The sequence below is a fragment of the Sciurus vulgaris genome, assembly GCF_902686455.1.
Source record: "Sciurus vulgaris genome assembly, chromosome: 9".
Classification (NCBI taxonomy): Eukaryota; Metazoa; Chordata; class Mammalia; order Rodentia; family Sciuridae; genus Sciurus; species Sciurus vulgaris.
The window spans coordinates 113,912,301-113,937,150 of NC_136469.1; the positions used below are offsets into that span (position 1 = coordinate 113,912,301).

Consider the following 24,850-nt stretch of genomic DNA (forward strand, 5'->3'; position numbering starts at 1 on the left):
GCCCAAACACTGCTAAAAAAAAAAAAGTTACTAAACAATAATACTTTGTTGTGGGGATGCCCTGATTAAATTTTAAATGATTCACTTTTGTTGGATTCTGAGGTTACTAATATATTTTTTGCTATTATAAACAATAGCTAATTTTAAATAATTATAAATTTTTTTGTGTATGTGTTGGGGATTGAACCCGGGGGCATTTAACCACTGATCCACATCCCCAGCCCTTTTTTTATGTTTTATTTTGAGACAGGGTCTCACTAAGTTGCTGTGGGCCTCACTGAGTTGCTGAGGCTGGCTTGGAACTCGTGATCCTCTTGCTTCAGCCTCCCAAGCTGCTGGGATTACAGGCATGTGCCGCTCGTGCTCAGCATAAAAACTCTTTTAATGTATGTGCCAGGAAGGAAAAATAATTATTTCCTTAACTCCTCATAGTTCTTAGCTGGAATACATATAACACAAAACAGATAAACAAGAAAAACAAGTTCATTAGTGCAGACAGTACACATATGGAAGAAACCTTAGTGAAAAGTAACTCAAAGCAATACCTTAGAAATCTTATGTATATAGCATATTCATCAAAGCAATCAATTTATGGAAAAATTGACAGGATACTTAATGGAAAGAGGTTTTAGGCTTCTATGGATAGGAAAGTGTGGGAAGGAAAATATAGGAGAAAACTGATAAAGTAAGGTTTGTTTGAAGATTCCTCTAGTGCTAATAAGAATCTAGAATTGTCTCAAGCAATATCCTGTCTTTTGGCAGAAAATGGTAGCATATAGGGAGAGCTTTTCTTTCTTCTGCTATTTCTTAATTATCTTGAGCTCAAAAATTATATTTATTCCGAAGAGGAATATTTTAGAGTAACATGTTCTGAGGTTTCCTTCATGCATTTAAAGGCTTTTGACACATGATCAAATTATTTTTACTTTTTTGTGTGGCAAACCTAGGGCCTTGTGCATGCTAGGCAAGCACTCTGCCACTGAGCTGCATCTCAAGCCCCTAAATTACATTTATAATAGGCTAGTTGCCAGGCTGGGGCTGTAGCTCAGTGGTAGAGCACTTGCCTCGCACATGTGAGGCGCTGGGTTTGATCCTCAGCACCACATAGAAAAATAAAGATATTGTGTCCATCTACAAGTAAAAAAGTATTTTAAAAAAGACTAGTTGCCTATATATAATATCTCTGAAGTTAGACTTTCTTTTATTTTGCATTTAAAACTAAGACAAGACAATAAGCACAGTGTGAAGAGACGCCTTAGCCCACATTATTTTTGTTGCTTTGTGAAGTGGGTGTCCCACCAACTCCTTTAAATGCAACAATTTAGATAAGTAGGAACTAGTACAGTGCCTAGCATAAGGTATAAATTTTATATTCTGTTAGTGCAGCGAGGTAACACATGAAAATGGTGTTATGCACTAAAGCAGTGGTGACATGCACTTGGGTCAGGGGGATGGGTGGTGGCTTCCCCACTCCATGTTTCTTAGTCTGCCTCTTCAGTAGCATTCATTAATCTACAATGTGCAGCTCAAATATTTGCCTCAGCAAGGAAGCTAAACCCTGCTTTTCTAAGTTGAAAAAGATCTTATGGAACTTCTGCAGGACAATAAGTGTTTATTATATGTGTGGTATTTGTGACTCTTAGATCCAAGTATACTCTATTCCTGTGAATGAAATGTCACTCCATTTCTGTAAATAGAATGGCAAAACTCTTGAGCTTGAATATTCATTTAGTTATATTAGCAAATTCTTTTCCTCCTTAAAGTTCCTTCAGCTTTTGAGGAAAATCCTTTCTTGAAGCCATATGTTTAAATGGTTAGAGCAGTAGTTTCCTCTAATTTCTCCAATGAGCCTATAATTCTTTTTTTCCCATGTTTCAGAGACAAGTCAAGTTGCTTAGGACCTCATTAAGTTGCTGAGCCTGGCTTTGCACTAAGGATCCTCTTGCCTCAGCCTCTTGAGTTGCTGGGATTACAGGCATGCACATCTGTGCCCATCCCTAATTCTTTTAAAAATAATAGATTAAAAAAACCACAGTAGTTCTGTCAAAATGAGAGTCAGATATTGTCTCATTTTTGCCCCAAACATCAGAAATTTTCTGTTTAATGCATAATAGAAGCTAATGTTCAGTTATGACCTATAAGGTCTACGTGATCTGATTTCTGATATTCTTTTGATTTAATATTTTACTGTGTCCCAAACCTACTCTACATCTGAACTCTGGTTCACTTCACTACAACTATATTGGTCTCTGCTACATATCCCATAGGGTCCTGAATCAGGAATACTTGCTGTTTTCTCTACCTGGGATGTACTTTCAGATAGCCTTACGGTTTACTCTCTCTCTTTACATCTTTACTCCAGAGTCACCTTCTCAGTGAGACTTCCCTTAGCCGCGTATAAAATGTCCATTGTTTCCCATACCCCATTCCTCTGTACATTTTTCTATTTAGCACCTATCTCTAGCAACTATATATTTTATTTACGTATGTCAATCCTCATCGTAAGGTCCTTGAGGGCAAAGATAGCTGGAGGTGGGTGGAAGCTCTTTTCATATATTATCTGTATCTGTAGCACCAAGGCAATAATTTTCCTATTTCCTGTTTGCTTTGGTAGTTTCCAAATCTGAGTCTAAATCTTGCCACCTTCTTTTAACATTTCCTTCCTTAATCTATTCTATCTTAGGGCTGGGGATATAGCTCAATTGGTAGTGTGCTTGCCTCGTAAGCACAAGGCCCTGGGTTCAATCCCCATCACCGCAAAAAAAAAAAAAAAAAAATTACTCTATCTTAAAGTCACCACGTTTTGTTGTTATCACGTTTTCCTACCATGGAAAGCAACCATGTGAAGAACATTTCTCTGCCTTTCATAGAACAACCTGTAAAGACAGTTCAAGGGTTGGGAGTATAGTACAGTGGTAAAGTGAGTGCTTGGCATGAGTGAGGCACTGGGTTTAATCCCCAGCAACCAAAATAAATAATAAATAAATGAAGACAGTTCATTTTGTCCCTTCTAATAGGATCTCACATTACTGTTTATTGCACCATGATCAAAGATCAGAAAATTAGCCTAATAGTCTTTATATTAAAGTTTGTTTTTTGTGATACTGAGCATCAAACCCAGGACCTCATGCATGTTAGGCAAAACTAACTCTACCATTGAGCTATGCTCCCAACCTTCCTTTTCTTTTTTAATAGAACCCTTTAAACAAAGTGGAGGATGGTTTTCATTCAGCCTATCTCCCTAAAATCCACTAAACTGAAACCCTGAAATACCCTCTCAGAACACAGTGTGAAAGTGGTAGAACCTCAGAGCCACATTAAGGAACTATGGAGATCACCTTTGACTCAAATCCTTTTGATTTTGTATTTTTAACACCTAACATAACCCCTCCATCTCTACCTTTGCTGGGATGCTTTAAATGTGTCCTCCTCATCTGTTGTCTTAGCTCTGCCTGTAGAATCTTACTTGGTCTCCTAGATTCCAAATTCAGTTCTTTTACAATAACCATCATCATCTTTCTGAAATTCAGACTGGAGTATGACATTCCTGAAGTTAAAATCTTTAGTGTCACTTCCCGTCCCTGTCACCTGCATAGGCAATTCTTACTTAACATGACATGGGAGACTTTTCACAGCCCAGCTCATCTCCATCACTCTTCACATTTGCTCTGTGCTCATGACATTCTCAATAGACAGCATGCTTCTGCCTTTGCTTATGTGTCTCCATCTTCTCCTCAACCTATCACTGTCAGTCTTCTGGCTAATGAATGTCTAATCATCTTTGAGGCTCTCCTCAGATTATTTTATAGTTTTTGTGATGACTGCATTTCAGACTTTGAACTTGTTCAGGGCTAGGCCTTATTTGGATTTGTACCTTTCATACCCTTTGTGATGGCTTTAGTGTGTTGTGTATATTTGAAATGGTTTAATTAAATATGAAGTTCATTATTTCATGTGGTAGCAATTCCACTATTAGCAAATCTAGTTGTTACATGATTCTTTATGTTGAGCTAAATTCCACTTTTATTGTGATGTCTACCCACAGTTTTGCTCTTTAGAAACATACGTAGAACAAAGTTGCTCCTTCTTCCAAAAGACTGCATTTCAGAGAAAGGGTTTTATGGAGCATTTCAGTTCTATGGTTAACTTACTTTTGGAGTAAATCAGCCTGAAATTTGATAACTATACTGAGGATAATATGATTATGCAACTAAAAATTATAGGGTTAAATCCTACTGGCACATTTGCACTTTCAGTGCTGTTCTATTTCTACTTTTCCCACTGGAAACTTTCATAAGTATAGTGAAAATCCCTCAGGACCTCCCAACTCAGAGAGACTCCCTCTCTTTAATTTTCTTGGTGTCTAACTAACAACTTCACTGTGAATATTCCACTTTGCTTTTTTTTTTTTTGCAGCACTAGGGATTGAACCCAGGGTTGTTTTATCCTTTAGCTGAATCCCCAGCCCTTTATATTTTACTGTGAGACAGTTTCTCACTAAATTGCCAAGGCTGGCTTCAAACTTACAGGCCTGACCTAGCCTCCCAAGTCTCTGACTTTACAGGCATGTACTCCTATGTACTCCTATAAATTGACACCTTATTTGTAATAGCTCTGAGCACCAGTTCTATTCACTTGCTTGTAACCACAGACTTAATGTTTAAGCAAAATAGGAAATGCTGTATTTTTATGATTTGGTATCTTTCCAGATCATGGAGTGGGAAGTACTCAAGTCAAATAATTTACAGGGCATTCTTAGTGAGAGAAAGATTTTTATCCTCTTTATGATTGTGTGCATTCATGTTTATAGTGCCAAAAAGTTATGTAGGAAGCATAGTGGGCACATCATTTAAAGGCCCCCTCACCTCTCTGAAGTAACTTTAAAATAGCAACTCCTATTATTTGTGTTTATTTGATGTGTATAGCATTGGAGAATGTGAGTAGCATACTTTCCCAGACCAGTCTAACCCTGATTTTCCCCTGTTCTGACACTTCATGAAATAGGGCTTGCCATAAAGAATGCAAAAAATCATAAAAAACTACAGTGCCCACTGGTTCTCCCTGTTTCTAAATATTTTAAGGAATCTAAATCAGTTCAAATGCTCAAGTGTCTTCAGCCCCAAGATATTTTAGGCTACCATTTTTGGTGTTGGTGTTGTGATAAGTTTACATAATTACATATGGTTCAGAAATTAAGAACTTGCCTGGCACATGCATTCCTGTACTTTCAGCTACTTGGAAGGCTGAGGTGGGAAGATTGCAAGTTGGATTCCAGCCTAGGCAATTTAGTGTGACCTTGTCTTAAACAAACAAAAAGTGTCTGAGGTTGTAGCTCAGTGGTAGAATGCCTCAGAGTTCAATCCCCAGTACAAAAAATAAATAAATAAAAAATAATGAGGGCTGGGGAGATAGCTCAGCTGGTAGAGTGCTTGCATTGAAAGCACAAGGCCCTGAGTTCGATCCCCAGTACCACAAAAAAAAAAAAAAAAGAAAGAAAAGAAGAACTTAATCAGTATATAAGTAGAATTATCTTTTGACTCATATTTTCTATCTTCCCAGGTTCATTGTGTAGGTATTGTTAGCCTGTGCACCTTTCCAAAGTTTTTTGTTCATATACAAGCAAATATAAATATGCATATATGTGTAAATATGTATATTCCCATATCCCTGCTTCCTTTTACACTGTTCTTCACCTGCTATTTTTTTCTATCACCCAACAAAGCAAATCTCTGCTGGCCGTGTCTCAGTGGTAGAGTATGTGCTTATTAGCAAGTGCAAGGCCCTGGATTTGATCCCAAACACCAAAATAAAAAATTTTAAAAGGCATATTTCAGAGAGACTTCCATTAACATTTATTACAGCTTCCCAGTATCCCATTGTATGGATGTATCATAATTTAGTCATCAGGGACTCTTGGTAGATATTGAGGTTTGTTTCCAATTTTTTATTAACAAAAAAATTGCACACTATGCTTATTCTAGTGCTACTCTTAATTTTGTGGGACTGCTAGAAGTAGAAAAACATTAACAGTGACCAAGATGTTCCATTTTAATTGGTTCAGTTTATTATTCTTTGAGATAGGCTTTAAGTTATTGAAGAATTGGAAGGTTATTAGGGTTTAGCTCAGAGGGAAAGTATTTGTTTACCATGTGCGAGGCTCTTGGGTTCGATCCTCAGCACTGGGTGGGGAAAAAGGAAGTGATCTTATCAAATCTTGGAGGTCACAAAAATTATATCCATTTTAGCTTTTTTTTGGGTGGTGGGGGGAGGGAAACAGGGATTTACTGGGGATTGAACCCAGAAACACTATACCACTGAGCTACATCCCTGGACTTTATATGTTTTAGTTTGAGAGAGGGTCTCACCAAGTTACTTAAAGTTTTGTTCAGTTGCTGAGGCTGACCTCAAACTTGTGATCCTCCTGCCTCAGCTTTCTGAATGGGATTATAGACGTGTGCCACCATGTCTGGCTTGTTTAGACTCTTAGAGAAATTCTATGCCTACGCCCACTCTTTAGGAATTTTGGTGATATCCTTCACTTGTTTTTGTTTTTGTTTCTCCCCTCCTCCTGCCACCAGTTATTGTGGTAGTCACCAAGTATTGTACTTCTTCCATCCTGTCACCATTTGTATTTGTGTCTTCGCACTTCACCATTTTATCTAGCCCCATGTTTTACACCGGCATCTGTCCGCATTCATTCTTTTCTGTGCTCTTCCTGATCCTCTTACTGGTAAGGGATAGTTTATCAAATATCTACTGTGTAACCAGGCACTGTGATAACTGCTTTTTGTGTGTTGACCATTCCAGTCCTTACAACTACTCTGTGAGATGATGGTGATATTTGTTTCATAGGTAAAGAAACTAAGGCACAGAGGTTATGTATTGCTGTATATTACTAACAGGTAGTACAGTCAACAGCTTTGAGATGGTCTCAGGTACCCTTCTTTGGTATTGGGGATTGAACCCAGGGTCACGGTACCCCTGAGCTTCATCCCCATCCTTTTTGTTTTGTGAGACAGGGTCTTGCTTTATTTCTGAGATTGGCTTCAAACTTGAGGTCCTTGTGCCTCAGCCTTTCAAATCACTGGTATTATAGTTGTGTGACACCTCACCCAGTTGTCTCAATTCTTTAAAAGTTATAACCTAATTTAGGAGAAGTTAAAAGTTTTCTCCTAGTTAGAGAATTTAGAAATGCTATACTATTTTAGAGAAAGCAGAGGAAAAAGTGGCAGAGGAAATGGAGATTTTTAAAGAAGAGAGGGGGATATAGGTGAATAAATGGAGGTTAGTTGTAAAAGCATGCCAGATGGGGGATGTAAAGAGTGCCCCAGAAGAACTGAATGTGTATAGTTAGTATATGTTACCACCCAAATTAGATTTGAACTGTTTTTACATCACAATCATTTGTAAGGCATTTAAATAATATTAGTGATTCTTGACCACACTCCCTAATCAAATGGTCTGAGGCAGGACCTCAGAATCTGTAGTCTTAGTCACAGAATATTCTGATTCACAGCCAGGTCAGGGAACCATTGGCTAAAGAAGTATGGCATGACGAGAGCAGAAGACATGTTTTCTGAAAAGTGGTGAGGATGAGATTAGATGAGTAGAGCCAAATCATTCAAGCAAAGGCCAAGTTGAAGTGCTTAGAGTTGAAGCAATAGGCAGTGTAGAGTGAGTCACTAGGTGAGATCAGCAGAGAATGTTCAGAACAGTGGCTAACCAGACTCTGGCATCAATATGCAGGAAGGAAAGGCTGTAATAGAACCATGCTAGGAGACACAGGGAACTAATAGTCAATTCATCACTGTGAGAGTCTTAAAAAGGCACAGACTAGCAGGCCATTTAGCTCATCTCGTAGAGTTCCTGACTCTCATGCTGGAGGCCTGGGTTCGAGTCCCAGCACTCTGGGATTGTGGAAATAACAAACAAACAAAGCAAAAAGGCGCAGACTCTTTCTTTCAAAGGATACTGTTTTTCTGCTGTTGTTGTTTATTTTTATTTAGAGATGGGGGCTTGCAAATTTGCTTAGGGTCTTACTAAGTTGCTGAGGCTGGCTTTAAACTTGTAATCCTCTTACCTCAGCCTCCTGAGTCACTGGGATTACAGGCCTGTGCCACCGTGCTCATCTAAGGATGCTTTGTTTAGAAATAAGGATTAAACTTGTAGTGTGAGGACTTGCAAAGAATATGAAAAAAACAAAGCATTTGCAAAACATGAATTTACTTTGGGTAGATTTCTAGTCTATACAAGTAATTTACCATTTTATTTCTGAGAAGGGGGTACTATAAGAAGTGATAGTAAACCAGGCGTGGTGGTGCACACCTGTAATCCCAGCAGCTCGGGAGGCAGGGGGAAGAGGATCATAGGTTCAAAGCCAGCCTCAGAAAATTAGCAAGACCCTGTCTAAAAATAAGAAATAAAAAGGCCTAGGGATGTGGTTCATTGGTTAAGTGGTCCTGGGTTCAATCCCTGGTTACCCCCGAACCCAAAAAAGGTAGTAGTGATAGAATATACAAAGCATACAAAGTATATACAAAGTTATGTTTCTTTGACTGTAATCGAGTTTTAGCTAACTAATTATAAACTTGCTTATCCCTTTTTGAATCCATATTTTTCTATTTTACTACCCACAGAACTAATAATTTTCAGGAATATCACCAATGTGATATTGTCAGAGGTTATGACACAGCAAAGAGTTAAGAGCATAGAGTCCAAAATGAAATCACCTGTATCTAAATCCCTTTTGACAGACACCAGTTATATGAGATTGGGATTTAGTTCTCTGTTTCCCAGTTTCATCTATAAAATGAAGATGATGGTACTCACCATAAAGTAAGATTGTTAAAAAGGATTAAGAGCTTGTGGTCTCAGCCTCGCCCTGTAGCCGTGGCGAGCTTGGCCCGTCTGCCCGGGGTTAGAGCCTTTGACCCTCGCCGTGCCTCCGGCAGAAGCTGAAAGGAATGGCGTGCGGGGTTCTGTGATCCGCCCCACCCTTTTAGAAGTGAGGCTGTGTCCCTTTCTCCTTGGGTCAGGTGGAAAGACTATCTCCCAGTTGGACTGGATGGCTGAAACTTGATTGATTGCTTTTAAAGTCCCTTTGCAAAAGTGTTGAACCCAGTGCGTCACTCATGCTAGTGAAGCACTCTGCCGCTGAGCCACATATGCAGCCCTGCACATAGATGAGTTTTGAAACCAAACTTGCTCCAGAAGTAAAGTTTTTGCTCTGGAACTTTTAAGAAAATTTGAGAATGAACAAAGAGCTTGGATTGATTATTGATTTAACCAGTACTCAGCACTAATATGAGTCAGAGAGATCTGGAAAGACAAGTGACAAGACATATCTTCTATGTGGGCCAGGCAGAACAATGCACCTCATCAGCTCTGACTGTCCTCCTTGCCTGAAGTACAGCTCTAATTTCTTCTACACTGGATGTATATACAAAACAGTTTCTCATCAAAGAGAATTCAACTTGCTTCTACTCCCTGAACAGTGTTGGCACTGGCTAACTGGAGAAACTGAGGTCACACCCTTCTGTGCACCACCATAAGGCGCAATCCATCGATTGTAGGAACTGTAATGGAGAAGGGAAAAGTCTGAGACCATGAGGCTGAATCATTCCAAGCAGAGCTCACAGCTGCTAGCATTGGGAGAGCAATGCTAAGTCACTGGAATCACCCCAACTTCAGACATTGAGTGAGCATCTTATTCTCATGACATCAAAAGTGTCATAAAATCTCTTCTCCAGCCTGAGGCCACAGCTGATTAGGAGATATGATGGTCAATTTTATGTGTCAGCTTGACTGCATTAAGGAATACACACATGGTAAAGAGTTATTTCTGGGTGTGGCTTTCAGAGGTTTTCTGAAGGAAACTGATGTGTGGTTCTCCAGACTGAGTGGGGAAGATCTGCCATCAATATGGGTGGGCACTATACAGTCAGCTAGGATCCCAGACAGAATCACAACAAAGGCATTCTTTTTCTGCCTTTGGAAATCAGGACTGGGTTTCTAGACTTTAGACTCTAAGACTTGCACTAGTGGCTCCTGGATTCTAACATATTTGGACTGAAACTGAGAATTATGCCATGAGCTGCCCACGTTCTGAAGATTTTGGATGTGAACAGAGCCACATGGCTAGCGTTCCAGGGTGTTCATCTAGCAAAAATATTTTGTGGAACTTCTCAGCCTCCTTATTCATATAAGCCAATTCCCCTAAGAGCTGTGGGGCCAGGTGGTCCTACCTAGATTTCAAAGTATGTTGCAGACAGTCTGAAGGCCTGTTCCGAGATGTGTCATAGGAGCAGAGCCACCAACAAGATTCCATTTGGGGCAGCACCTTGTCATTAGAGGAGTGGGGCAGTGCTTAAAGACTCAGAACCAGAGAGCCATCAGTCCATGATTTCATTCTCTACAAATTTAGGCATAAGACTCCAACTCATGAGTGCTCTAAGCAAATTGAACTCAGCAGAAAATATAGAAATGGGCTCTCTGAGGTCTTCGGAGAGTCTATCCCTTGTCCTGGTGTACCCAGGATGCAGGATATGGAATCAAAAGTGATTGTTCTCCATCATTAAGACTTAATGTTGTTTTTACATGTTTGGTTTTTTAAAAGATTTTTTTAAATTTTTATTGTTAACAAAAGGGATACATGTTGTTTCTCTGTTTGTACATGGCGTAAAGGCATACCATTTGTGTAATCATAAATTTATATAGGGTAAAAAAAAAAGGATTAAGAGATAGTGCCTGGTTCAAAATAGCAACTCAAGTCTTAGCTACTTTTAATAATAAAAATAATATTTACTTTAAAAATATTCTGACAATAGTAGAGAGGAAAAAGGTGGCAAGAATAGATATGGGGAGCTCAGACAAGAGGTGATGGTAGCTTCAACACGTGGGTGATGTGTGGGGTAGGGGGAGTGGGCAGATTTGAGTAATATTTAGGAAGTAATATTGACAGAACTCTCATAAAGGATTAAATGAAAAGTTATTGAGAAAGAACTCTGCTTGGGCAACTGGATGAATGGAGACCCAGTTTGGTAGAGGGGTGGGGCAGGGAAGATTATTAATGGTTTTAGTTTGAAACATCGAGTATGTTAAGTGTAAGATGGGATATCTGCGTTTTAAAGAAGCTGCTGAATGACTAATGTACACTACAACTTTAGAACTGTCGACATATGGGGGAAAAAAGAGAATATTGATGTAGGTAGACAGTTGAATATTGGAGTATGAAGTTCAGAAGAGTTGGGCGAGGCTAGGTGTAAATTTAGGTGTGGTCTGCATGCAGAATATAAATGAAGCCATGGGTGAGGATGAGAGTGTGGAGAAGAAAAGGAAACCAAAAGTTGACTGAAGAGGGCTGGGGTTCTGGCTCGGTGGTGGAGCACTTGTCTAGCATGTGTGAGGCACTGGGTTCGAATGTCAGCACCACATATAAATAATAAATAAAGGTTCATCAACAACTAAAAAACATTTTTAAAAAGTTGACTGAAGAATTCTAAAATCTTTTTTTTTTTTTTTTTTTTTTTGCTACCAGGGATAGAACCCCGGGGTGCTCAACCATTAAGCCATATCCCTAGCTCTTTTTTATATTTTATTTCAAGATAGGGTCTCACTGAGTTACTTAGGGCTTCAAACTCACAATCCTCCTGCCTCAGCCTCCCAAGCTGCTGGGATTATAGGCATGTACCACTGCACCCTGCAAATTCTAAAATCTTAAAGTTTGGAATACTTGGAAAGTGTGCATGTAAAGAAATACCCAAGTATTCGAAAGAAAACCAGGCAGTGGTGATAATGACACAGAAGACAAAGGAAGAAAGTATTTTAAGAAGGGGAGAGTGTTCATGGAGATTGAGGACTAAAAATTACCTGTTAGACTCAGCAGCATGTCATGGGTGACCTTTTCACAAGCTATTTGAGAAATGATGGAGGTAGGAACCAACCTGAGGAGGGAATGGAGGGTAGGGAAATATAGACAGTAAATGTAGAAAACTCTTATGACATTAGCTTTGAATGAGGAAGGAATAGATGGTGTGATATCTGGATAGGAAAGGGGATTGAGGGAGGGAAATTTTATTTTTTCAAAGATGAGAGTTTGATCATGTTTAAATGATTACAGGATGACTCCAGTGAAGAAGAGGGTGTCAGATATATAGGAGAGAGGATAATGGACGTATAAAAGAGGTATAGGTTCCAAAGATCAAATGATAAAACTGGTGTTGGTTATGAAGGCAGGCAGATGCAATATACCAGGAGGAAACAGAGATTGGATATAAAGAAACTAGAGTTACGTTGTGTGGTTTTGTAATGCAGTTTGGCGACGCCACATACCTTGGCTGTTTCTAGTAAAGTGACTGGAACAGAAGCTCTATTCCTATCTGGTCACCTCTTGGGCCAGCACAGCTCTTAAGTTGACTCTGTCCTCTTTGGCCTCAGTACTATCGCTGATCCCCTTCCCTTTTGGGGAGTAAGCTTTGACCTGTGGACCATAATATGTGTATCATCTTAGTTTTAGCATCTTGTCTGGATTTCTTTGTTTCTCCTGATGCAGGGAAACCAAAACCAATGTAGTCTTGATAGGCTAGAGATGGAGTTATTAGTCTGTATTTTTAATTTTTGAAAATTGAGGCATTTAGTAACTTCACTTTTTAAAATCTGTGTTTCATTTATTAGAAATTTGTTCTTGGGGCCGGGGTTGTGGTTCAATAATAGAGTGCTTGCCTCACATCTGTGAGGCACTGGGTTTGATTCTCAGTACAACATATAAATAAAATAAAGGTCCATTGACATCTAAAACAAATATTTAAAAAAAAAATGTTCTCCTCATATCATAAGCCAAATACTGTTTAGACCCTTATCCCTTATTAAATAAGACATGACTGCCTCAAGGAGCTGAGAAATAAAGTAACACACACACATACCTACCTCTTCTTTCTCTTGATAAACACATAGACTTCAAATTTTTCTGAAAAAGAAGGCCAAATTAATTACTCTTTGGTTGAGGACATCATAAAAGGGATATTTTCATTTATATAGTATACAACCTAGATGTTCCCCTTTTCTTATATCCTGTTTTTAAGATGCCATTTCTACAAGGCAGATTTGAGGGCTGGGGATGTAACTCAGTGGTAGAGCACTTACCTAGCATGTATGAGGCCCTGGGTTCGATCCCCAATACTGCAAGAAAGAAAAAAAGTCAATTTTTTTTTTTTTTAGTGGGGTGGTTGTAGATTTTAGCAAGTCTATTGCCTTGTAGGTTCATGAACCTTCCACAGTTATATGCAAAGTTGTTGAATGTGAATAATATGTTAAGTCTTATAGTGGAAAGAGTACTTAATTTTTATTAAATTCTCAAAGGATTATTACCCACAAATATTAAAACTGTCACACTATTCAAAATTTTAATTTGTTGTTGGGCATGTTGGAGCATGTCTATAATCCCAGCTAGTCAAGAGGCTGAGGCAGGATGACTGGAAGTTCAAGGACAGCCTCGACAATTTAGCAAAAAATAAAATGAAAAGGTCTGGGGATGTAACTCAGTGATAGAGCACCCCTGGGTTTAATCCCCAGTACTTTAAAAAAAAATACACACACACACACACACACACACACATAATTTGGTTTATGACTCTTTAACATCATGTACCATGTAGATTTTACTCACTGAAGGAAAAGGATATACTACTCCACAATTATTCTTCTCTAAATTACTAACTTTCTAATTTAATAGAATTTGGAGCTGATACTTAAACATTAGAATTTATTTTTACATTTATTTTAACAGTGGTATAATCAGTTGTGCTCCATTTGTGTACAGTGAGTCCAGTTTTATTCTGCTCTCATGTATAAATAATTAGATCAAATAAAAAATCAGGCCAGTTTTGCTACAAATGCATTTTTTGTTTGTCTTTAGTACCAGGACCCTCTGGTGACAATGGCATCAGTATTACTATGATCTTGATGGCCTGGATGGTTATTGCAGTGATCTTGTTCTTGCTGAGACCTCCTAATCTAAGAGGATCCAACTTATCTGGAAAACCAACCAGTCCTCATAATGTAAGTGATGTGAATTTTAAATCCTTTTTGGTTGGGTGCATGTATGTGACTTGGGGAGGAGGATTTTGACTAAAATATCTCTATTAGTAAAAGGCAGACTCAATTCATGGAGTGAGTTCTTCTTATATATTTCTAGTTAATTTTGCCTTTTGAGTCGTTAAACATAGAAACAGCACAGACCAGTAGTCCAAAAATAATTTTTAAAAGAATTCCAATCTTGGGCCGGGGTTGTAGCTCAGCACTAGAGCACTTACCTAGCACAAGTGAAGCATTGAGTTCAATCCCCAGCACCACATAAAACTAAATAAGCAAAATAAAGGTAATTGCATCCATCTACAACTAAAAATATTTTTTTAAAAAAGAATTCCAATCTTTTTTTTTTTTTTAATACCGAGTTTTTTATTTTGAGACAGGTTCTCACTAAGTTGCTGAGGTTGGCCTCAAACTTGCCACCCTCCTGCCTCAGCCTTCTGAGTCACTGGAATTACAGATTTGCTCCACTGTACCTGGCTAAATTCCAGTCTTTCCTCATATAAGAAACATCAGAAACAATCCAGCTCATAATCCACAGCAGTATTGCTAAATCTTGGTCCTGCACTACCCATTCTATCCATTTCACAGTTGATTTCTCCCTCTAATGCTTCCAGTTCCCAGAAACACTCATACGTCCTTCATTTCAAATGTTTTATCCTCTTCTGTCCTGGCTATTAAATATAATAAAGACTGTGAGCCTATCTGGCTACATTCTATTTTCCCATGTTTTTTTTTTCAAACTCATTTTCCAGCATCATAGTAAATTAACTGAGTTGTTAAAAGGAGAGGGAGGAATTCTTCATGTTGATCAATCTTTATAGTCATAATTGCAACCATTTTTAGAATCTTCTAAGTGAAAAATATAAAGTGACCGAACAGGGCATTTTTTCTACTATCTTTAATAAAATCTTAACTAAAGGATTTTTTAAAATTATTATTTTTTTAATTTTTTACAGATTACATTTTGAGTCATTGTACACAAATGGGGTACATCTTTTCGTTTCTATGGTTGTGCATGGTGTAGATTCATACTATTCGTGTAATCATACATACACATAGGGTAATGATGTCTGTCTCATTCCACTATCTTTCATACCCCCCCATCTCATTTCCTTCTACGTAATCTAAAGTTCCTCCATTCTTCTCTCACTCCTCTCACCCCCAGCTCCATTATATATTATCATCCACTTATCAGGGAAAGTATTCTTTTTAATCCTTACAGGAACCAGTATTTATGCATTATTTCTTTTCCATTTGATATGTCTTTAAAAATTTCATGCATATGTTAATTAGATCAGTTTAGCTACTCAACAAATGCATACGCCATTTCAAAACATGTTGTACTTGGTAAGTATATACAATTTTTAATTGTCAATTTTACTAAATAAAATATTAAAAAACATCTATAGGATGAAATTTATTTTAAAATAAATTTCTGTGATGGATTCACTTAAACACTAAATTACTGCATTGGTTCTATTCTTAAAACTTCACCATGTGGAATTCTAAAATAATTACTACTTTCCCCCAATATTGTGGTGTTAATATTAGAAATTAATTTAAGACTAGTTTTTTATATAAGGAGAAAGCAAATGTGCAGTACTAATTGGTCAGTGTTTTGGTTTTAGGAGCAGAACATTTAGATATGTTGTGTACTGACTTAAATTAAGAAAGAAGGAATGGCCAGGACCAGGTTTCACACCTGTAATCCCAGTAACTCAGGAGGCTGAGGCAGAAGAATCACAAGTTTGAGGCCAGCCTGGGCAACTTAGACCCTATCTCAAAATTTCAAAAAATGTTAAAAGGGGCTGCGGATGTAGCTCAATGGGAAAACACCCCTGGATTCAATCCCCAGCACCACAAAAAAAAAAAAAAAAAAAGGCATCATTAGATCATTAGCACATATAAAATGTTTTGTTTACTTTTTCTTGGAGAGGGGAGTATTCATAACATTTGCATATTGTCTTCATTATTTCCTTTATAGACTTTTTTTCTTACAGTATGTGCAGCTTCCTTTTGTGTCAAAGAGCAACTTCCCCGTGTTTGGAGCTAAAGAAATCCATCTTAACCTGACTTAGAAGCCATAAAAAGTGACAAACCTCCTAAACCTCAGTTCATTATAGGCTGCAGGTTCTAAGAATAGTAGTTCTTCTGCCTTACTAATAAGCAAGAACAATATTGACTCTGATTCCAGATAGAAATATTGATCACCCTTAATTGGGTAGGTCAGGTTAATAAAATCTTTCTGAAGACCCTAAAAGCTCTGTTTTCTTCAATTCAGATACTTTCTATTTCAAGTAACAAAAAAACATTCAAAGTGATTTGAATAAGTGACTTTATCGGTTTACACAAAAAATATCCAGAAGTAAAGTTTAACAGTATCCCATTAAAGACCCAGTTTCTTTTACTATTAGCCTTATTCCAGAGTGGGCTTCCCTGTAGCTATAGGATGGCTGCCAGGAACAACTGGAGCCACAAACTTCTTCATTGAAATTCTGTAGTGAGAAAGTCCCTAGCTTCACAATAAACACTCTACACTAAACCCATCACTTTAGCAAGAAGAATCAAATTACCTTTATTAGTTTGAAGATCTCCCCTTTCCTCCATATCACAGGGAAGAATGAGACAAACATTGCAGAACATATGAAAAGTCCAAATGGGTATATAAGTATACAGTTTGGGATTGGAGGGTGGGGGCATTGCTACTGTGTTCTTTATTTGTGTTAGATTGTTTGCACCAAGATCTAAGGAGTCCCTCAAATAATTTATTTGTTTTCAATGCTAGGACCAGGATCCACCAGCTCCTCCTGTGGACTAACTTTGTGATATGGGAAGTGAAAATAGTTAACACCTTGCAAGACCAAATGAACGAAGATGACCAGAGTACTTTTAACTCCATTAGAACTGTTTTTCCTTTTGCATCTGCAATATGGGATGGTATTGTTTTCATGAGCTTCTAGAAATTTCACTTGCAAACTTATTTTTGCTTCCTGTGTTACCACCATTCCCATTTACAGTATATTTGAGTAAATGATTATATTTAAAAAGTTACATGGGGCTTTTTTGGTTGTCCTAAACTTTAAACATTCCACTCATTCTGTTTGTAACTGTGACCGTAATTTTTGGGTGATTTGTGACCTGATTGAAGGAAATTTGAGTTTTCTGCATTTAAATATTTTAAAATAGTTTTGATAGATTTTTAAGGTTTTTTTCTTCATAAGGTATTTATAAAGTTATTTGGGGTTATCTGGGATTATATGAAAGAAAATGAGAACCACACTGTATTTACATTTACTTTGGTAGTTTATTAGTGGGTGGCGATTTTCTCTAGTTCTTGGGACTGTGGCAACTTTTGAAAGATTTTACAAATTATAGCTGAAATCTGTATCATTTATTGCAGCTGACTTATGTGGCTAGAATAGAAGAAGTGAAATGCTTGTTCTAATAATTTTTTTACTCCCATTAAAAATGTCTAATGTTAAGAATGTTTTGTTTTGTTTTTTTTTTTCAGTGCTGGGCATTGAATCCAGGGCCTAGTACATGCTAGGCAAGTCCTCTACTGATGAGCTATCTCCCCAGCCCAAGAATACTTTAAATAAATATGACTAATCGATATGGTAGATGATTTACAGTCCAGTATATGACATTTGCAAGCCACTATACCCTAGCCTTACAAGGTTCATGAAAAGAGGGGAGAAGTTCATTCTGTCTGTCTTTGCTGGGAATAATCTATCTAGTAATAACTTAAGCTATAATTTATGTTGTAAATGAGTGCCTCTCAGGAAGCCTCTCTTCTGTTCTAACACTCCCCTGTTAAAGTGAAACTATCTTACATCTATATTGGGGCTTAGTCGCTTACTGACATTTAAATGCCTATTTACTTACTTACTCTATTTTATTTGAAGAAAATTTTGACACTTTGTTATCCTTCCAACTTCAAAACAATTTTAATGATGTCTTGGTTTATTCCAAGGGAAAAGAATGAAAATGAGAAACAATCAAGAATATTTTTCTCACCCCTTACCTCATTCCTTTTTGGTAATGGGATGGATTGGGGTGGAAAGGAACATTGCTATAAGTGAATTTTGAAATGCATAAAAAGGTAAAAAGTTACATTGTTTTTGTTCAGTTTAGCAAAAAGTAAATACAAATGGCATTTAAAAATGTCTGCGTAACCCACATGGTTATGGAATTTTTTCCTTAACAAGTGATTCCATATGATTTATGAAGATATTTTGTTATCAGTGTAAGGATTTTTACCCCCTAGGTCAGTCTAGCTTTTCATTGTACAGATCTGATAAACTATTTGTGTGAACTAAATAAACTTCTCTATATTACTGTACTGTTTAATAGTCTGATACAATTGTGTAACACTCATAGGGTGTTTCCCCCTTTATTATGATTACATTATAGGCCATAAACATTGTAAAGGCATCATTTCATTATATAATCCAATATTGACTGCTTGCATTCCTCCTTGTGCATCTTGGTTTTGTGCTCAACTTCTTGAAATAATATAACCAACTCCTAATTACTTGTGCTGATAAAGGGGTAATGTTAACACAGGTAAGTTAAATCCTGGATAAATGAACACCACAGAGAAAGACTTTTCTTGCAGTGGCACACTGGAAGCCTTCACAGCTCTATCCATAGCTAGTAAAGTATTTAAAGCAGAAAGGTCTGGAATGGCAAATATGAGCTAACTGCCTGTTGCAGTCCTTTATCTGCCCATGCCCCTTGAACATGGAAGGCTCAACCAAATATCTTAACATCTATTCCCTAACTTGCTAGAAAAATCAATCCTGGGAGAGATGCCAATATATTCACTGAGTCTGTGGCTCATAATTGAGAATTGGCTTCTGTTAATGAAGTGGCCAAATAAGGAGAAAAATGTCTAGTATTAGAGACCTGAAAAATTTGAATTCTTAATCCTCATTTTTCATTTTTGTCATATACATTTAATTCGCATTGTATCTAAATTCATTAGCCTTTTCCTGTATGAATCTTCTATTAAGTTAGTAACAGAAGTTCTTAGTGTGAAGTATTTAGTCCTGGGTTTTCTGCTTTTAAAATTTCTCTACATTCCTGAAAAGCCAGTGTACTGCACATAACGTATTCTTGTTAACCTAACTAGTGATTTATATTATTATATTTAATTCTTAAAGCTTCAAAATGTGGCCTTTAAGTTGACCACATTCTTAAATCATTAGTTACTTCTAAGCATTCACTTGAAATATGGCTATAATCCTTTAAAAATAATCTGCATAAAAGAAAGATGAAGCTTACATTTTTATTACTTTGGACTCTTAAACATTCTGCAAATGCTATTAAGAGTTTATTTTGAGGGTTGGGGATGTAACTCAGTGGTAGAATACTTGCCTAGCATGTACAAGGCCCTGGGTTTAGTCCTCAGTACCATCAATAGAAAAAAAAGAGATTATTGTGTTTTAGAGTCATTTAATGTTCTTAAAACAATGGTAATTTTAGCTTTGCTTTTTATATGGAAAAGGTTAATGTTGGAACTGTTTATAGTAAAAGATTTTATCATGTATCTATCTAAGCACTGCCCCCATGGTCAGCAAGTCATATTTTACAACTTGCAGAGATTGTCTATAATGTAACTCCATGGTTACTGTTAGTATCTTTGTATTATGTGATACGATACTGTATATGGAATTACCAGTGTCTTAAAATTTCAAAGAAACATTGAAAATCTGTTGCTCTGAATGAAAGTAAGTCTGGGTATGTGCTCAAATTTGACCAGTTTAAGACACAAAACAGCAACTTGAAGAAGGAAAAATGAAGAGTTTACAATTAATGGGTTAAACTTTGTTATTGTAATAATAGGGTTAGTCATATAATATTTCTAAATGAAAAATCATATGTATTTGTTACCATGTCTGATGATTACTTTGTTAAAGCAAAAGTGGTCATGTGATGTACTAAATGTAAATTGCTGTTTTTAAATGTTTAAATCATGCCAAACAAATTATGTCTGTGCCATCCAGGGTTTATGTTAATCTTTTACTGAGTACTTGGATTGGGATAAAGGGCTTGTACTATGCACTTTTTATTAATGAATAAATAGAAAATGTTAGTAACACTTTCTGTTTTCTGTTTGGCTTTTGTGGAAGGAGAAGCATCTTTCACTTAGTAAAATGTTAGCATCTGTTTAAAGTTTCTTTGTAAGACTTCTTAACCCTAACTAAAGACATTATTTAAAAAATATATATATATACATATATATAGAGAGAGAGACATTGATAGACGTTTATTTTATATATTAATATGTGGTGCTGAGAATCAAACCCAGTGCCTTACACATGCTAGGCAAGTGCTCTACCACTGAGCCATGACCCCAACCCCTAAAGATGTTCTTAAGAGAGAATTTTATAAGAAAAATAATTATATAATAGTTTAGGGCCAGTATCAGAAGAGATTATAAGAATTTCCTGGATCTTAAACTATAGATACATCTCTTTGATTATTTTCTTTCTTCCTAGAATACAGAGTCAAATTGACATTTGCTTTGAGGGAGTAATATTCAGTGGTGTTAAATATTTGAACTTATTATATGTTTTTATATGTTAAAGTACATAATTATATATGAATTATACATTTCCTAAAAGGAATGAGACCTGTAATTATACTGAGAAACACAAAAATGAGAATGTGCTTTTGCTCTGACCTGGAATGTTGTCCAGACTCTAAAGATCATTAATACCCAGATGCATGTAAAAATGGTACAGTTGCTGTGATGTGATTCTAGTATCAATGTCTGTGCAATATCTTCAGTGTTACTTAAAATGGCAAAATTTTTAAAATAGTTTTAATCTGAAGTTTATCATGTACATGTCAGTAGGTGTCTGAATCCTTGATTAAGCTGTTAAGGTTTCATTAAGTGACTGAAATAATAGTTTTTCTTCCAGAAAATCAAATTCAGATAGAATACACTTTTTGCTTCTTGCCATTTGACCTGATGATTTTCGCAGTTCTGGATCTCAATTCGTGAAGTTCCATCATTCCCTAAAAGATGTTACACAAACACCAACCATGATATTTCTCTCTCTCTCTCTCTCTCTCTCTCTCTCTCTCTCTCTCTCGTACTGGGGATTGACCCAGGGGTGCTTTACCACTAGGCTACGTCCTAGCCCTTTTTAATATTTTGAGACAGGGTCTCACTTAGTTGCTATTGCTGAGTCTGGCCTTGAATTTGCAATCCTACTGCCTTAGCCTCCTGAGTCACTGAGATTACAGGCCTCTGTGCCAGGCCCATGATTCTCTTTCACATTCAAACATTTTTTCTTTGCAATACTTTCACATATGCTTGACAAGCACCCTATCATCAAGCTACGTACTCAGTCCCACAACCAGATTTTTAAAAATGAGTTAACAACTGGGCATGGTGGTGTATGCCTATAATCCCCCTCATTCAGAAGACTGAGGCAGTAGAAGTGAAAGTTGGAGGCCAGCCTCAGCAACAAGACCCTGTCTCAAAAAAAATAAAAAAGAGCTGGGGGTGTAGCTCAGTGGAGAACACCCCTGAGTTCAATACCCAGTACTGAAAAATTAAAAAGCAAATGGGTTAACAGTGTAATCTTTTCCCATTAGTTGGTTTTCATGGAACTTTAGTGTGAATATCTTCTCAAATGGATTATATTCATTCAACAAACATTTTAACAAATTTTGTTTAATGCTTAACATATATATATATATATATTTTTTTTTTAAGTTGATGTTATTCAGGATTTAAATTGATGTTCAGTTTTGAAACTCACATGCCAAAATGGATGTCTATTGAAGGCGTTGGGAAATGTCTGGGAGGCAAGGGATATGTAGAGGTGAAAAGCAATGTAGTTTTAAGAATAAAGCAACTTTCATAGCAGGAAATTCTAGCACTACAGAAGAAAAAGACGGGGAGGGCTACAATTTTCTCCTTGTACAATGTCCCAGGATTTCAAGAACTCAAGAATTACATAGATAAGTGTCCACTGGCAACAGGTTGAATTCATTGTGCTCTCATATTACATTTTCTTGATGCTAATCTCTGAAAACATTTAAAGATACGCAAAGAATTTGGGGTTGAAGAAAGATAGCTGATGATTAATGTTCTTTCTTTTGAGGGGGAGGAGTGGTACCAGGGATTGAACCCAGAAGGCACTTAACCCCTTAACCACATCCTCAACCTTTTTTTATATTTTATTTAGAGACAGGGTCTCACTGAGTTGCTTAGTGCCTCACTGTTGCTGAGGCTGATTTTGAACTCAAGATCTTCCTGCCTCAGCCTCCCTAGACACTGGGATTACAGGTGTGTGCCACCCCACCAGGCTTTATGTTCTTTATCACGCTGTACTTTTCATAAGGTAAATACCCTGATGCAATGACTCAGCCCCCATAAGCAACACTTCATGCGGTTCTCAAACTTCTGTTTTCATCATAGCCATCTTGTAGTGTACATTAAAATATTTGTTTGTTGCTGGGAATGATGATGCACACCTATAATCCCAGCAATTTGGGAGGAGGATTGCAAATTCAAGAACAGGCTCAGCAATTTAGGGGGAGCCCTAAGCAACTTAGATCCTGTCTAAAAATTAAAAAGGGCTGAAAATGTAGCTCAGTGGTAAAGCACCCCTGGGTTCAATCCCCAGTACCAAAATTTTTAAAAATTTTGTCAATAGTGTTTAGCTTTGGGGAGAGAATTGCTAAATAAGTTAGCTTTGTGTGAGCCAGGCCTAATCACCAATGTGAATAATTCATTCATGTTTTTAGCTTTTCTCATAACTAAAAAATACTCCAGAAGAACTGGGGATGTAGCTCAGTGGTACAGTGCTTGCCTATCATGTACAAGGCTCTGTGTTTGATACCCAGCACTACAAAGAAAAAAAAAAAATATATATATATATAAATAAAAATAAAATAAATGTATATAATATAAAAGTAGCACAGTGGTTCTCAAAACATTTTTGGTTTCAGTTTCCCCAAAGAGCTTTTGTTTATTTTGGTTATATCTATCCAGGATTTACTATAGCCAAAATTAAAACTGAGGACATGTAAAAGTATTATTTTTAATAACAACCCAATATACGTTAATATATTTTTCATAAAAAATGGTAGTGGCACTGTTTTACATTTTTGAAAATTTCTGACTTAATGTACGACAGCTGGATAATCATTTGTATTTTACATTCAGTCTGTTGTAATGTTCACTTGAGAAACTGTATGTTAGTTTTTAATACTAAATGACTTGGTATTTTGAGCAAACCATACCATAACTCACAAATAAATTATGTGACTCTTGAGCAGCATTTAATGCTACTTTAGATGAAGTGAAAATCAATTTGAAATGTTTGTAAAAAAAAAAAAAACTTTGTGAAGACCTACATAAATATTGGGGGTTTTATTTTTTATTTTTTAATTTTTTTTCGTGGGGACTGAATCCAAGTTTTCTCTATCACTGAGCTACATCCCAGCCCTTTTTTATTTTGGGACAGCATCTTGCTAAGTTGTCCAGGTTGGACTTGAACTTGCAATCCTCCTGCTTAGCCTCCCAATTACCTGGAATGAAAGGCATGTGCGCCAGTGTACCCAACTATATTGTTATATCAAGCAGTCACCATCCCAACAACAACACCCCCTCCATTTTTAAACCCAAGTTGTATGGAAACTGGATTCAAGACACTTCCTTTGAGTTCCTATTGGAAGGAACTCATCCAACTAGGAATAGACAGTGGCATCTTTGATGCCAGACCTTGGAACTTTTTTTTTCTTAATTTATTTTTATTGTAAACAAATGGGATACATCTTGTTTCTCTGTACATGAACTAGAGGCATACCATTTGTGTAATCATACATTTACATAGGGTAATGGTGTTTGTTTCATTCTGTTACTTTTTCCTTCCCCCACCCCTCCCACCCCTCTTTTCCCTCTATACACTCCCTTCCTCCATTCTTGCTCACCTCCCACCCCCCATTATGTGTCATCATCCACTTATCAGCAAGATCATTCATCCTTTGGTTTTTTAAGATTGGCTTATCTCACTTAGCATGATATTCTTCAATTTCATCCACTTGCCTGCAAATGCCATAATTTTATTATTCTTTATAGCTGAGTAATATTCCATTGTGTATATATACCACACTTTCTTTATCCATTCTTCAATTGAAGGACATCTAGGTTGGTTCCATAGTCTGGCTATTGTGAATTGAGCAGCTATGAACATTGATGTGGCTGTATCTCTGTAGTATGCTGATTTTAAGTCCTTTGGGTATAGGCCAAGGAGTGGGATAGGGGGTCAAATGGTGGTTCCATTCCAAGCTTTCTGAGGAATCTCCACACTGCTTTCCAAAGTGGCTGCACTAATTTGCAGCCCCACCAGCAATGTATGAGTGTACCTTTTTCCCCACATCCTCTCCAACACCTGTTATTGCTTGTATTCTTTTTTTTTTTTAAAAGACAATTCACTGTACACATTTTATTTACAGTTTTGTACACTGTCTTAATATGAATGGGACCGCTTTTCTACTTGAGCCATTTTTAACCAAAGCAAAATAACCTAAGTAATACAAAGTGTTAAAATACAGCATAAAGATACAAAAACAGACATACTAATTCTAGTTAGGAATGTAATTATGATGTTACATTTTTTTATAATCCACAATCATGTTTAGGAAATCACACAAACATAAATCACTGATTTGAATGAAATGCATAAATTTGTAGCAAAGTTTTGTAGTTACAAAAAACAAAAAAATTACCAAAGAA

The 24,850-nt window shown here is 36.9% G+C and overlaps 1 protein-coding gene across 1 annotated transcript in view; it reads left to right on the forward strand.

The window, feature by feature from the left end:
• Nucleotides 1–19,583, forward strand: part of SMIM14 (small integral membrane protein 14) — an 88,988-nt gene extending 69,405 nt beyond the window's left edge. Inside the window, exons 4-5 of the mRNA XM_079152888.1 lie at nt 13,913–14,055; nt 16,874–19,583. Of these exons, the coding sequence (XP_079009014.1) occupies nt 13,913–14,055; nt 16,874–16,906 (176 nt within the window). The 3' untranslated portion in view covers nt 16,907–19,583. The remainder of the gene's footprint in view (nt 1–13,912; nt 14,056–16,873) is intronic.
• The last annotated feature ends 5,267 nt before the right edge of the window (nt 19,584–24,850 follow it).